Source organism: Budorcas taxicolor, chromosome 21 (assembly GCF_023091745.1).
Source record: "Budorcas taxicolor isolate Tak-1 chromosome 21, Takin1.1, whole genome shotgun sequence".
NCBI lineage: Eukaryota > Metazoa > Chordata > Mammalia > Artiodactyla > Bovidae > Budorcas > Budorcas taxicolor.
In genome coordinates, this window is record NC_068930.1 from 70,515,184 (window position 1) to 70,527,204 (window position 12,021).

The 12,021-nt window shown below is 48.6% G+C and overlaps 1 protein-coding gene across 1 annotated transcript in view; it reads left to right on the plus strand.

The window, feature by feature from the left end:
- Positions 1-252: 252 nt before the first annotated feature.
- The window catches only part of DYNC1H1 (dynein cytoplasmic 1 heavy chain 1), a 61,611-nt gene continuing 49,842 nt past the window's right edge, over positions 253-12,021 (plus strand). The window contains exons 1-5 of the mRNA XM_052659503.1: positions 253-601; positions 8,090-8,177; positions 10,098-10,271; positions 10,498-10,753; positions 11,141-11,327. Coding sequence (XP_052515463.1) covers positions 349-601; positions 8,090-8,177; positions 10,098-10,271; positions 10,498-10,753; positions 11,141-11,327 — 958 coding nt within the window. The 5' untranslated portion in view covers positions 253-348. The remainder of the gene's footprint in view (positions 602-8,089; positions 8,178-10,097; positions 10,272-10,497; positions 10,754-11,140; positions 11,328-12,021) is intronic.

Here is a 12,021-nt window from a genome sequence, read left to right on the forward strand (position 1 = left end):
CTCCGCCCAGCGCTGGAACTACGAGTCCCAGAAGGCCGCGCGGTGGCGCCGCCGAGGTCGTCTGTGCGCGTGCGCGACGCCATGACCTAGGCGCCAGTGGCTGCGGCGGGCAGGCGCGCGACGTCGTGACGTAGGCGGCGCACGAGGCGGGGCCGCGGCGGGCGGGGCGGGGACGGCGGGCGGTGGCCTTTAGGGCGGAGCCGGCTCCCGCTCTCCCTCAGTCGGCCGCGGGTAGCGGACGATCGGCCCGCGTCGCCCGTTTCTCTCGCGCGCCGGCTCGCTAGCTCGCTCTCTCGCCGAGTCGCGGCCGCCTCCTCAGCGCTGCGCGCGGGTCCCGAGCGCGGCGCCATGTCGGAGCCCGGGGGCGGCGGCGAGGACGGCTCGGCCGGCCTGGAGGTGTCGGCGGTGCAGAACGTGGCCGACGTGTCGGTGCTGCAGAAGCACCTGCGCAAGCTGGTGCCGCTGCTGCTGGAGGACGGCGGCGAGGCCCCGGCCGCGCTCGAGGCGGCGCTGGAGGAGAAGAGCGCCCTGGAGCAGATGCGCAAGTTCCTCTCGGATCCGCAGGTGCACACGGTCCTGGTGGAGCGCTCCACGCTCAAAGGTGCGGGCCCGCAGCCGCCGGGGGCGCACCCCCGGGGACGGAGACCCGCGGGGACAATGGGCTCGCTTTGTCTGCTCGGCCTCTCAAGATGGCCGAGTTGGGTGGAGACGGCGTCTCCCGGGCTGAGCGCGGGCGGAGGCCGCATCCCGGCCTCCGCTGTCACATGAGCTCTTCGGTTTCGGTTTGTGTCCAGGCCGGGCCGGCCTCGGGAGGGATCCCGGCAGGCCGGCCTGGATTGTGGCCCCTTCGGTCGCCAGGATGTAGGGGGAGGGCCCGGCGGACCCCCGCTCCACGTACGGAGGCCCGGGCAGGGACCGTGGCAACTTCGCTTGCCCCGCGGGGCTTCCTGTGTGCTGGGTTGGACAGCGCACGCAGCTCGGCCTCTTGGACCTCCTGCTGTCCCCTGCCGAGGCGAGGTGCATCTCCCCCCACTTCATACTCGAGAAAACTTGAAGCCCAGCTGAAACGACTGGTCCAAGGTCACACCAGCTAATCCTCCCGAGACTGGACCCAGCATCTCAAGTTTCCAGTCCGCTTGTTTTCATTCAGACATACCTTGTATTTGTGGAATGCTCCCTGGTGGCTCAGACGGTAAAGCGTCTTCCTGCAATGCGGGAGACCCGGGTTCAATCCCTGGGTGGGGACGATCCTCTGGAGAAGGGAATGGCAACCCACTCCAGTATTCTTGCCTGGGAAAACCCATGGACAGAGGAGTCTGGCAGGTTACAGTCCATAGGGCCACAAAGAGTCGGATACGACTAAGTGACTTCACTTTCTTTTAAGATGATCCTAAGGATGACCCAGCGGTCTTTGAATCTATTGGGTTGGTCAGAAACTTCCTTCGGATTTTTCCCCTAACATCTTATGGATGTTGGGCACGTTTGACCATCTTCAAAGGAGAGGATTCGGGTTAGGCACCATGCTTGCTTTGGCAGCAGGTATACTGAAACAGGTTAGGCACGCAGTGGAGGGACGGGGCGAAAGGTTTGCATATTCCGGCCGTCTCCTCCAGCAGTGAACTCCCTAGAACAGGGCTGGACTCCTCTTGGGAGGGGAGCTAGCCTTCCAGGAGGATTTCCCCTGGATGCTTTGAGACCTTTTGTAGCCAGTGGCCGGAGGGTCTTGACAGTTCAGTATGGGTGTGGCCGGGTGCATCCAGGAACCAAGAGGATGAGGACCAGGTAAATAATTCTAGCTTAGTGCTGAGGATGGGGCGTTGTCTGGAAGTGCTGGGGGACAAGCTTCTTGTAATCTCAAAAAGCTGTGCTGTCTGCCTCATGGTCCTGTTCCCTGCCCCCTCCCCCCAGACTTATATTTGTATCAGATCATTTGTTTCTTTCAATTCTTACTCAGGAGATGCTTCATTGTAGCATTGGTCTCTGCAGGAGGGTCAGCTAGGGGGAAAGAGAATTTTCCTTAGATCCACAGAGAATGTTCAAAGCCAATAAGCCATCCAGGCATATTTTATGTTATATGAGTATTAATGTTGTTTAGGGTTTTCTTTTCTGTTTGAGATTGTTTTCCCACATGGAAACCAACAGTGTTTGAAAAACTTTTTTTGAACTTATTTCTTTTTTTTTCTTTAAAGTGTATGATCTCAATAGAAAATTAAACATAATTAAAATCACCTGGAATCCTTTGACCTAGATATAACCACAGTCAGCCTTTTGGTGTCTGTCTTTGTGGTGGTTTTCAGTGAGCATACATTGTTTTATTAAAATACATTTTAATCTGTTGTTACTGTATTTTGAGTGGCTTGACCTTAGCTAATTCTTGATCATATTTTCATTGCACTGTTTGTGTTTTGAAATCAGTGATTTCTACATTAGGTCTCAGTTTCTTTTTATGGAAAATAAACTGTAAGTTTTGTTCTTTGCTTCTAGGGTTCTCTTTGGTGGTTCACTTTACTCAACATCTTAGGACTGAACTTTGCTAAAATTATTGGAGGATAACCCTATTTCTGTCAATGCTTTCTGGTGCAAATCACCTCTGTTTTCTTGATGGTTCATTTTCTCCTTTCAGGATCAGGCATCCGAATCTTGGCTCCATAATGACTTGCACTTTTGAACATTGACTAAGGAATGAGACTGTCTAAAATTGAAATCCTACCTCATTCATGAATTTATAAAAGTCCCATAAGTATTTCTAGTAATTCAATCAATCTGTAACTTATTTTTCACTTACAGAAATCTAAGGAAAAATTATGTGGTCCCATAAGTCTAATTAGCATCCTGGCTGCATTGGCATAATTTAGACACAAGCCTAGGCCCAGGTCCCTTAGTAGAAAGACTGTCTGTCTTCCGGGTGTTTTTTTTGAGTTAGTGTTGCCATTTTTTCCTTTAAGCAAATATGAACATCCAGTAGTTATTTACAGTGGAAAAGGAGGCTTCCGTTACAATATTGAGAACAAATCTGAGTGGTTTAAACTGATTAAAGACCACCTACATTGAAGTCATATCATTAATTCAATGAATTTAGAATTTATTTACTTTTACTTTATCTTCCCCTCACATGCCCCCCTTTTTTATGGAAAGAATTTTCTAAACACATAATTGAATATAAAAGCATTTTTTGTACTGAAGATCGGTCTGTTTCTTTCTCTTTGTTTTGACTGCTGCCTTTAGCTTTAAACTTTTTTGGTAAAGTACAGCACTCCTTACAGTGTAGAATAAAGGTGGTGAATTTAACAGTTTGTTTCAGGGGCTGCCCCGTGCAGTTTGCAGCACCTTAGTTCCCCAGTCAGGATTGAGCCCAGGCCCCTGCAGTTGGGGCTCTGAGTCCTAACCACTGCCCCACCAGGGAAGTTCCTATCAATTTTATTTTGATAGCGAAAAGTTGGTAGGAAAGGGAAGGTTAAATTGTGGCTCCTCGATGTAAAAAGAGAAGTCTCCCTGTGGAAAAGTGTTGTCTTCATAGCATACTTTTGGAAGTATGACCAGGTAGGCGATCATTACGTGACGGGCATTTTATGACGGCAGCGACATTTCTATAGCCTTTTTTACCTGATGCATTTTTGTTTGAGTTCCATCTCCAGGAGAGGTTGGGTGGTGAAGGCGGGGGAAGGTGAGGATGCTCTGGGGTGCAGCTGCTGGAGCTGGTGATCCCAGGGCTTGTCTGTGGCCAGGCTGGGGCTGGTGATCCCAGGGCTTGTCTGTGGCCAGGCTGGGGCTGGTGGTCCCAGGGCTTGTCTGTGGCCAGGCTGGAGCTGGTGGTCCCAGGGCTTGTCTGTGGCCAGGCTGGGGCTGGTGGTCCCAGGGCTTGTCTGTGGCCAGGCTGGGGCTGGTGGTCCCAGGGCTTGTCTGTGGCCAGGCTGGGGCTGGTGGTCCCAGGGCTTGTCTGTGGCCAGGCTGGGGCTGGCTGGTGGTCCCAGGGCTTGTCTGTGGCCAGGCTGGGGCTGGCTGGTGGTCCCAGGGCTTGTCTGTGGCCAGGCTGGGGCTGGTGGTCCCAGGGCTTGTCTGTGGCCAGGCTGGGAGCCCGTGCTGTGGGGCTCTGCTTCTGTTGTGCTCCACTCAGGTGTCTTAACCTGGGATGAGACTGAGAACGGTGGCTGCCTTTAGTCCATACTCAGCCTAAGCTTGGGATTTTAGTTTTTCCTGACAGACATGGTTGAGGCGGTTTTACCTCCGCTTCGTTAGTGCAGAGCTGGCTGGCAGCCGGAGTATGAAAGAAAGCTGGCTTTTACAGGACCTGCCCTCCTAGAGGTGTAGTGGAGGAGAAAGATGTATGGGGCCTCACTGTCCCGTGCGGGCCCTCGGGCGGTCACAGCAGTCTGCCGCGGGGTGAGTTTGGATGGGCAGTGCTTCAAGGCGAGTGGAATTCGTGTACAGGAGAGGAAAACCAGTCACTTCTTTTTGAAAAGCTAAAAACAAATGGAAATTTCGTCTGCAGAGTATCCGGCTGGAAGCAGCGGGAGAGAGGTAGCCCAGCCCACTCCCATCCTGAGTGAGGAAACCGAAACCACAGGCTTTAAGACCCAGTTAGGAGCAGGATGGTTTGAGGAGGGTTCTGAAACCTAAAAACAGTTTCTCTGTTGAGTTCCTTGGTATCCATTAAAAAGGGGTGTTCGTCTTTATTTACCTCATAGAGGTTCTTTTCACTTAGTATGAGCCTTAAAAAGCGTTCAGGCTCTTAGGCATTATTGACATTCATTTTTCTGGAAGTGTCAAAATGAGCCCCAGACTTCCCTCAGGTACAAGGGGAACGTGCGGTTTAACCCTCCTTTCATAGTCCCAGTGGTGTTGAGTGAAGAGGCTCAGGACTCTGCCCGAGAGTGTCACAACCTCTGCACAGGACACAGCGTGGACCTGGGGATGACTGGAGAAGGTACCAGGGGCGTGAAAGGGGAAGAGCCTGAGTGGCCGCTGGAGGAGAAGCGGGGGAGGATATGTGTGCTCGCGACTGACCACAGTACTCTGCGATTAGCGGCATGCTGGGGTTTTAAAAGGAAAAGAAGACGACACGTAAAGAGAACCTGGAGCACGCAACAAGCACTCTGGCCAAAGATGAGCGGCCTTCATGCTTGGCTGCGAGGAGGCTTGCCCCGCGGCTGGAGAACGTTGGGAGGGGATGGTGAGCGCAGGAGTGACCACGGGCAGGCCAGCCTGGCCTGTCCACCAGACTGCACACACGCGCCCCCTCTACCTGGGAGAGGCGCCGTGAGCCCTAGAGGAGGTGAACGTGGGTCTGCTTGTGTTTCATTCAGGAAGGCGTATTGCTCACCTAAGTCACAGTGTAATGATCGAAATCATTTGTGGTTTGAAATACAGTCATCTTTCAAAAGAAGGATACACAGAGTAGTGCTTAAAGACATTTTGAACATCTCGAGAAGTTTTGATAGACTCTCAGAAGTTAACCAGACAGATGACCGCAGGCCGCTGTAATGTGTATCAGGGTGGCTGGCAGCAGAGGAATTCGAGAGGCGGGCCCAACGCTGTGGGCTGGTATTTCGGTTCCATGCGTATGTTAACAGGCAGCACTGTCATTCTGTTGTGCATTCACCGGTGACTGTAGCATCATTAGGAAACTGGCTCAGACTTTACGGCAAGTGGAATATTACCTGGGAAACATGCAGACTGCCTATGTCTCTAACACTGCGAGATTGACAGTCCCTGTTAGGAATCAGCTAGTAACTGTCTTTCTCTCCTCCAAACAGTTTTTTAAAAATGTTTCTGCAGAAGTAAAATTACTGTTCTTCGGAATATGTAATAATTTATGAAGAGACATACCAATATTTTCTGCTAAAGTGTAAATTGTTTGGCTGTTTACAAAACAAGGTCCTGAGTTCTCCATAATGGGACTCAGACCCACTCAGGCTTCATGTGGTCCTTGTGTTTATGGGGAACAGGGTTAAAAAGCCTAATTCAAAATGTAGTCTTCAGCTGATTACTGACGACTTCCAGCAATTACTGTCATCAGAGGCAGTTCGAGTTTTACAGAGCCGTGGAGGACACCTTGCACACCCTTTTCTGAGGGTGATGTCATGGGGCGTGCCTCCTGCTGCAATGCAGTGTGATTCCAGGGTGGGCTGGGCGGGCCCTGCACAGCCGTCCTGAGAAGGAGACAGAGACGAGCCGGCTGTGACTCATCGCCTGGCCTCCTGCCCGCCTCCTTTAACCCCGTTCACAGCGTGCAGGCAACGTGGTTAGATGCTGAGTCCAGTCGGCATGCTTGATTTCATTTATATAGAGGATGATGCTTTGTCCAGGAGGAAGAAATTATTCAAAGTTATTACTGTATTTTTTAATTATGTCAGTAATTTCCTGTGGTAATTATTTTCTGTTTATTGTTGGAGTGTTATTTTAATGACATGTATTTTGTGTAACCCATAGAAGAACATTACTGAAAGTTCCAAAAATTGAGGGAAAAAAATATTTCAGAATCCCACCGCCCTGACAGCTGCTTTAGTTTGGGAGTATTTCCTTATATTCTCTGTGCTCGCATTTTACAGACTGCAGTTACGTGTTTGGTTGGTTTCAGGCAGTATGATTTCTGTCGGTATGTCCACATTTCAGTAGTTAGAAAACTTGATTGGTGTGGGGTTGGTTTTTTTTTTTAGGTAGTTGGTAATGTTTCAAAAACAGCTAGGAAGTCCCTGGCACACTAGAATGTTCTGCCGCTCTCTTCTCTTCTCCTTCCTGAAGATATACCAAAAACAACATTTTGGAAGAGTTATTGTCTTCTTGATTAACATACCAATATTTTCTGTGCTTTTAGTGGAATTTTGTATGTCTCATCTTAAAACTAAAGAAGCAAACAGCTTCTGCTCATAGTTTTTAGCGTCTGTAGAACCTTGCAGACCACCTAGTTTAGTACCCAGCCCCTTTCTGATGCTGCCTTTACATCTTACAGATTTGAAGCTGAGGGGAAGAAAAATGCCTTTCCCGAGATCCTTTAGTTAAGTCTGCTGCCTTAGCTATCACACCATGAGTTAGAAGCGAAGGCAAATCGCTTGTACCAAGTCAGATTAATTCTTCCATATTTACTCTTCCTGATGCAGTCACTCCACGTAGTATGTCATTGCAGAGATAGTCTAACTAGCGGGCGTATGCATTTAGTCAGTTAGTGCTAGGTCTAGAGATTTGGGTTACTTCCCCTTTTTATAATTTTTTGTAATTTTTTATATTTTTTCAATTTTGATTTTTAACTCTCTACAAATTTTATTCACGTTCATCTTGAGTTATCGTGGTATTACATTCCAGTAAGCTTTTCAAAATCCCTGCTGCATTCATAGGTTGACTGCAGGGCAGGCTCTGAAAGTGCTGTAAGGGCAGAGGGGAAGGCCAGGCGAACGCCCCCTTGTGACCCTGGGGGCGTTTCTTGGCAGCAGTTTTCTTGATGGAGGGAGGAGGGCAAGCTGTCGACCTGTGAGGACCCCAGGTTTGGAATCAGACCTCTGCATCGTCCCTTTGTCCCTTTCTAGTCACGTGTCTGAAGGCAGTTTACTTACATACTTTGCTTGGAACAGAAGGATAACAGTCGTCATGCCACCCCAGCAGGGTTGTCGTGAGGGTTAAGCGTATGATGCACTTGACATAACGCCTGTCACATAGGGGATGCTGAGTGGACAGCCTAGCAGAATACCCTGGGGTGGGGGGGTGGGGGGTGGCCTGTGTGTCAGGAGCTCCTGGGATGGGGGTGGGGGGAACCTGGCCTTGGTGCGCAGACACCGCTGGCACTGCCTGAGGCCAGGCCTGCTCTGGGCGTCCGTGCAGTCAGTCCTTCAACTGCCCAGGCATGCCAGCGCACCCCAGTTTACAAACAAGGAAGCAGAGAGGCTGGGAAGTTAAGCACCTTGCCTGGGATCGCACTGGAAATAAGTGCCCGGATCCGTCGGCACTCAGAAAAAAACGGGTGGAAGCCACGTCACATGGGGTGTAGGTGCCAGGTTGGGGATGGGGTGAGGCTCATCAGGCTCTGAGCAGTTGATAAATTCAATTAAAAATTGAAATATTGACTTGAATTTGATATAATGTCTATTATGATTTGCAGAGGATGTCGGTGATGAAGGAGAAGAAGAAAAAGAATTTATTTCCTATAACATCAACATAGACATTCACTACGGAGTTAAGTCCAATAGGTGAGCAGTGTGAATATACCATTATTTTGGACTATAAAACTTGTGAGAATTAAATGTAAATCCTAATCAAGTCAGAGTTACCAAGAAGACACTCAAAAGATTTCTGCTCGTTAATTCAGTTTCTTGTCTTCGATTTTATCTACTCAAATTAAGAGGATTTCCAAGTCAGTATAAAATTAAAGTATTTTAATTGCCATGTCAGGACATTAGCCCTTGAGCCACAGTGTATTAATATTAACGTGTCTAATAATGCTCTGAGATTATATCTGAGTTTTCATTATTATAAATAAGTAGCACACATTCATAGGTACAGGTCTGATTCTTGTTAGGATAAATCCCTAAAGATAGCATTACTAGTTAAGATATAGCATCTTTAACATGTTACCAGATTTCTAAAAAGATTGTGCCAATTTTTATTCTAGTAGACTTATTGAAATTCAAATACATAAATGTTTATTTTGCATTGGCTTTTTAAAACTTTTTAGTCGGAATAATTTCAAGCTTACCAGCGTTGCCTGGACAGCATATGGCACCTCCCAGATATCAGTTAGCCTTTCCCGCGTCCGCATTGTCATTCTTCTCCAGAGCCATCTGAGAGTGAGTCATCGACAGGCTGCCCCTTTGTCCCTAAACATGCTGCGGCCGCTTCCTAAGAACAGCCACATCCTTGCTCACAGCCTCAGCACAGTTCCCAAACTGCCGAAATCTTAGACCAGTTTACTCTGGGTACAGAGCATACTCGCATTTTCTCAGCACTGCGCCTTGCAGTATTTCTCCCTCGATCCAGAATCCAGTTCCGTGTCTTTGATGACCCTGGTGTCTTTGCTGAGCACAGACCAGTAGTTTGATGGGGTGCCCTTGCCCTGGGTCTGTCTGTTGCTTCTCCATGGTTACGTTCAAGTTGTACATTTTTGGCAGGAATACCGTTGTGACTGCGTTCCTTCTCGCCGTGTCACAGCAGGAGCTTCATTGATTTTTTAGAATAATAGGAAGTATTGTGTCTAAAGTCCGTGTACATAATATGAGAACTGGAAAATTCAGATATTGCTTCCCTTGAAGCTGTTGGTTCAGCCACCTTTGAGCACCTGTTCTGTACAAGATAACAGCAGTGGGTGTGCAAAGGAATAAAACATAACTCCTGTTCCCAAGAAGTTCACGGTCTTTGGGGAGGAAGAGTGGCAGACACACGACTCGCTGTATTACTTGGCGAAGTCTCAGAGGTGCCGAAGACCGTGAAACCTGGAGACTGCTTCTGCTTAGGAAAGGTCCCGTAGAAGAAATGATGCTGGAGTTGGGTTTTGAAGGTTAACTTGGAGTTTCAGCAGTTGAATATAGGTTTCTGAAGCAACTACAGAAAAACACATGCTGTTTAGAGAACGGGTCATGTAGTTTACAGGGTGTCTCAAGTTGGGTATGGGGTGCGTGGCAGGGGATGAGACTAGAAGAGTTGGTTTAGGCTGGGTGTAAGGGCCTGGAATGTTCCCTCATCACTTTAACCTTCAGGTGACTTTTGTTGTGGTCAAACTGACATGTGATTCAATATCATAAATGAATGGGACAGATTATAATGAGATCAGATTTAAGTTCTTCACAGCTTGTAGCTTGCAGTTGCTAGGGAAGTTAGTTTTCGTGAGGACAAAATTATGAACTCAACCTCCATTTGAGACAGATTAACTTGGCCTAGTTTCATGGTCACGTGTTATAACCTTAACCTTGATTCCATAGTTCTCACGTAGATGAATAAAGAAAGAGAAGCAGCGTATTTCACAATTAGAAAAGCAACAATTTATTAACATGATTTTAAAATCAAAACATGCAAATGGGTTTCTAATTTGCGTGCACCACAGAGAAGTCTGTAGTCATGAAGGCTGATGAGGAATGAGACCGTTGGTTCTCATGTTTTCTTTTCCTTTCTTTTAGCTTGGCGTTCATTAAACGAACTCCAGTGATTGATGCAGACAAGCCAGTGTCTTCCCAGCTCCGAGTCCTCACGCTCAGCGAAGACTCGCCCTATGAAACCTTGCACTCTCTCGTCAGCAACGCAGTGGCGCCTTTCTTCAAGTCCTACATCAGGGAGTCTGGCAAGGCCGACAGGTAAGAACCAGCTTTCCTTCCTTCGTTAGAGTGTCGTTTCCTTACTGTTCGGAACACGCCTCGGAGAGAATGGTGCAGTGCTCGGGAATCGGGAGGCAAAGCTGGTAAACCCAGGGCTGTGAGTCTGCTGCGTAACGTGCAGCTTCGACATGTGACGGGCCTGAAGTGATAGAACCCCTTTGGAGACAACAGCACACCAAAACTTGAGATGGTTTTGTCTTTTAAGGGACGGTGATAAGATGGCTCCTTCAGTTGAGAAAAAGATTGCCGAGCTTGAGATGGGACTCCTGCACCTGCAGCAGAATATTGAGATTCCAGAGATCAGCCTGCCCATTCATCCGATTATTACAAATGTTGCAAAGCAGTGTTATGAGCGTGGAGAAAAGCCGAAAGTTACAGACTTTGGAGATAAGGTTGAGGACCCGACCTTCCTCAATCAGTTACAATCTGGAGTGAACCGCTGGATCCGAGAAATCCAAAAGGTCGGAGCACAGTATTGAAAGTATCGTGTAAAATGCTTTACGCTTTAATATCTGTGAGAAAACCGGTACGAATTCTTGTCAAGGAGGTGAATTCTGTGATGCCTGTTGGCTCTCTCTCCCGTTGGTCCTGGGAGTGCTCGGTGGAGGACTAATGTCAGCCCGCATGGAGCAGTCAGGGTACCGTGTGACATGGTTAAGTACCACCCGTGAGACAGCCTTAATCTCAGCTGTCTCAGTCCTTTGGTTCCAAACTAAACCACCTTTTATACAAGGAAGGAAATCTACTTGAAATATTGGCCCTAAATTTTAATGTGCATGTTTAGTTAATGATATTTTTCTACCTTTGTTTAAATGCTGAGTACTCTTGAATGTTACTTTGTATTTAAGGTGACCAAACTTGACCGAGATCCAGCCTCAGGAACTGCCTTACAGGAAATCAGTTTTTGGCTAAACTTGGAACGGGCGTTATACCGCATCCAGGAGAAACGAGAGAGCCCGGAAGTTCTCCTGACCCTGGACATCTTGAAACACGGCAAGCGATTCCATGCCACCGTCAGCTTTGACACTGACACAGGTAGGGACGAGAGCTTGGAGCTCAGAGGCTGATGCAGCGAGCTCTCCTCCTGGGTTTGTGATGAAAAGGAAGAGATGCACCGTCTCTCCTGACTGCTTACTCCTTTGCATCTAACCTCATCTTTCGCCAGCTCTAGGTGATGGAAATGATCTTCCCACCTACCTCCCTTTCCCTTTAGGGCTTTCAAGAGCAGGAGCCAGTTTCTAGGCCTGAGGATAGGGAGCCCTGGGGGCTCCCCTCCTGTTTCTCAGTTACCTGGTTCCCTGAATAGGCTGTGCTTCTTTCAATGTAAAGTTAAGCGTGCTTTTGACAGTCCAGGCAGGAGCGTGGTTTACGTTAAGAAGAAGTTCTTCCCCACAGGGCTGCGGAAGGAGAGCTGGTCAGTACTTTCTCTTCTGCTATTTACCTGCCCCCCACCCCCTACGTTCTCCGCCCTCTTCCCTGTTCTGAACCGTTGTCAAGATGAAGGTGGTTTCTGAATGCACAGCAGGGAGGGTGCCGTTAAATGAGCAGATGCCAGGCGCACAGATGTGGAGTGCCGGCCGTGGCCAGACCGTGCTCTCCACCAGAGACACGTTAGAACCAGTTACCAGGACAGCAGTCGTCATCGTGTTCTTTTCCTTCCCCTCCGAAAAGGTTGTGTGCCCGCATTTTAAATGTTAGAGGAAACCTTTTCAGTTCCTGTGACCACATT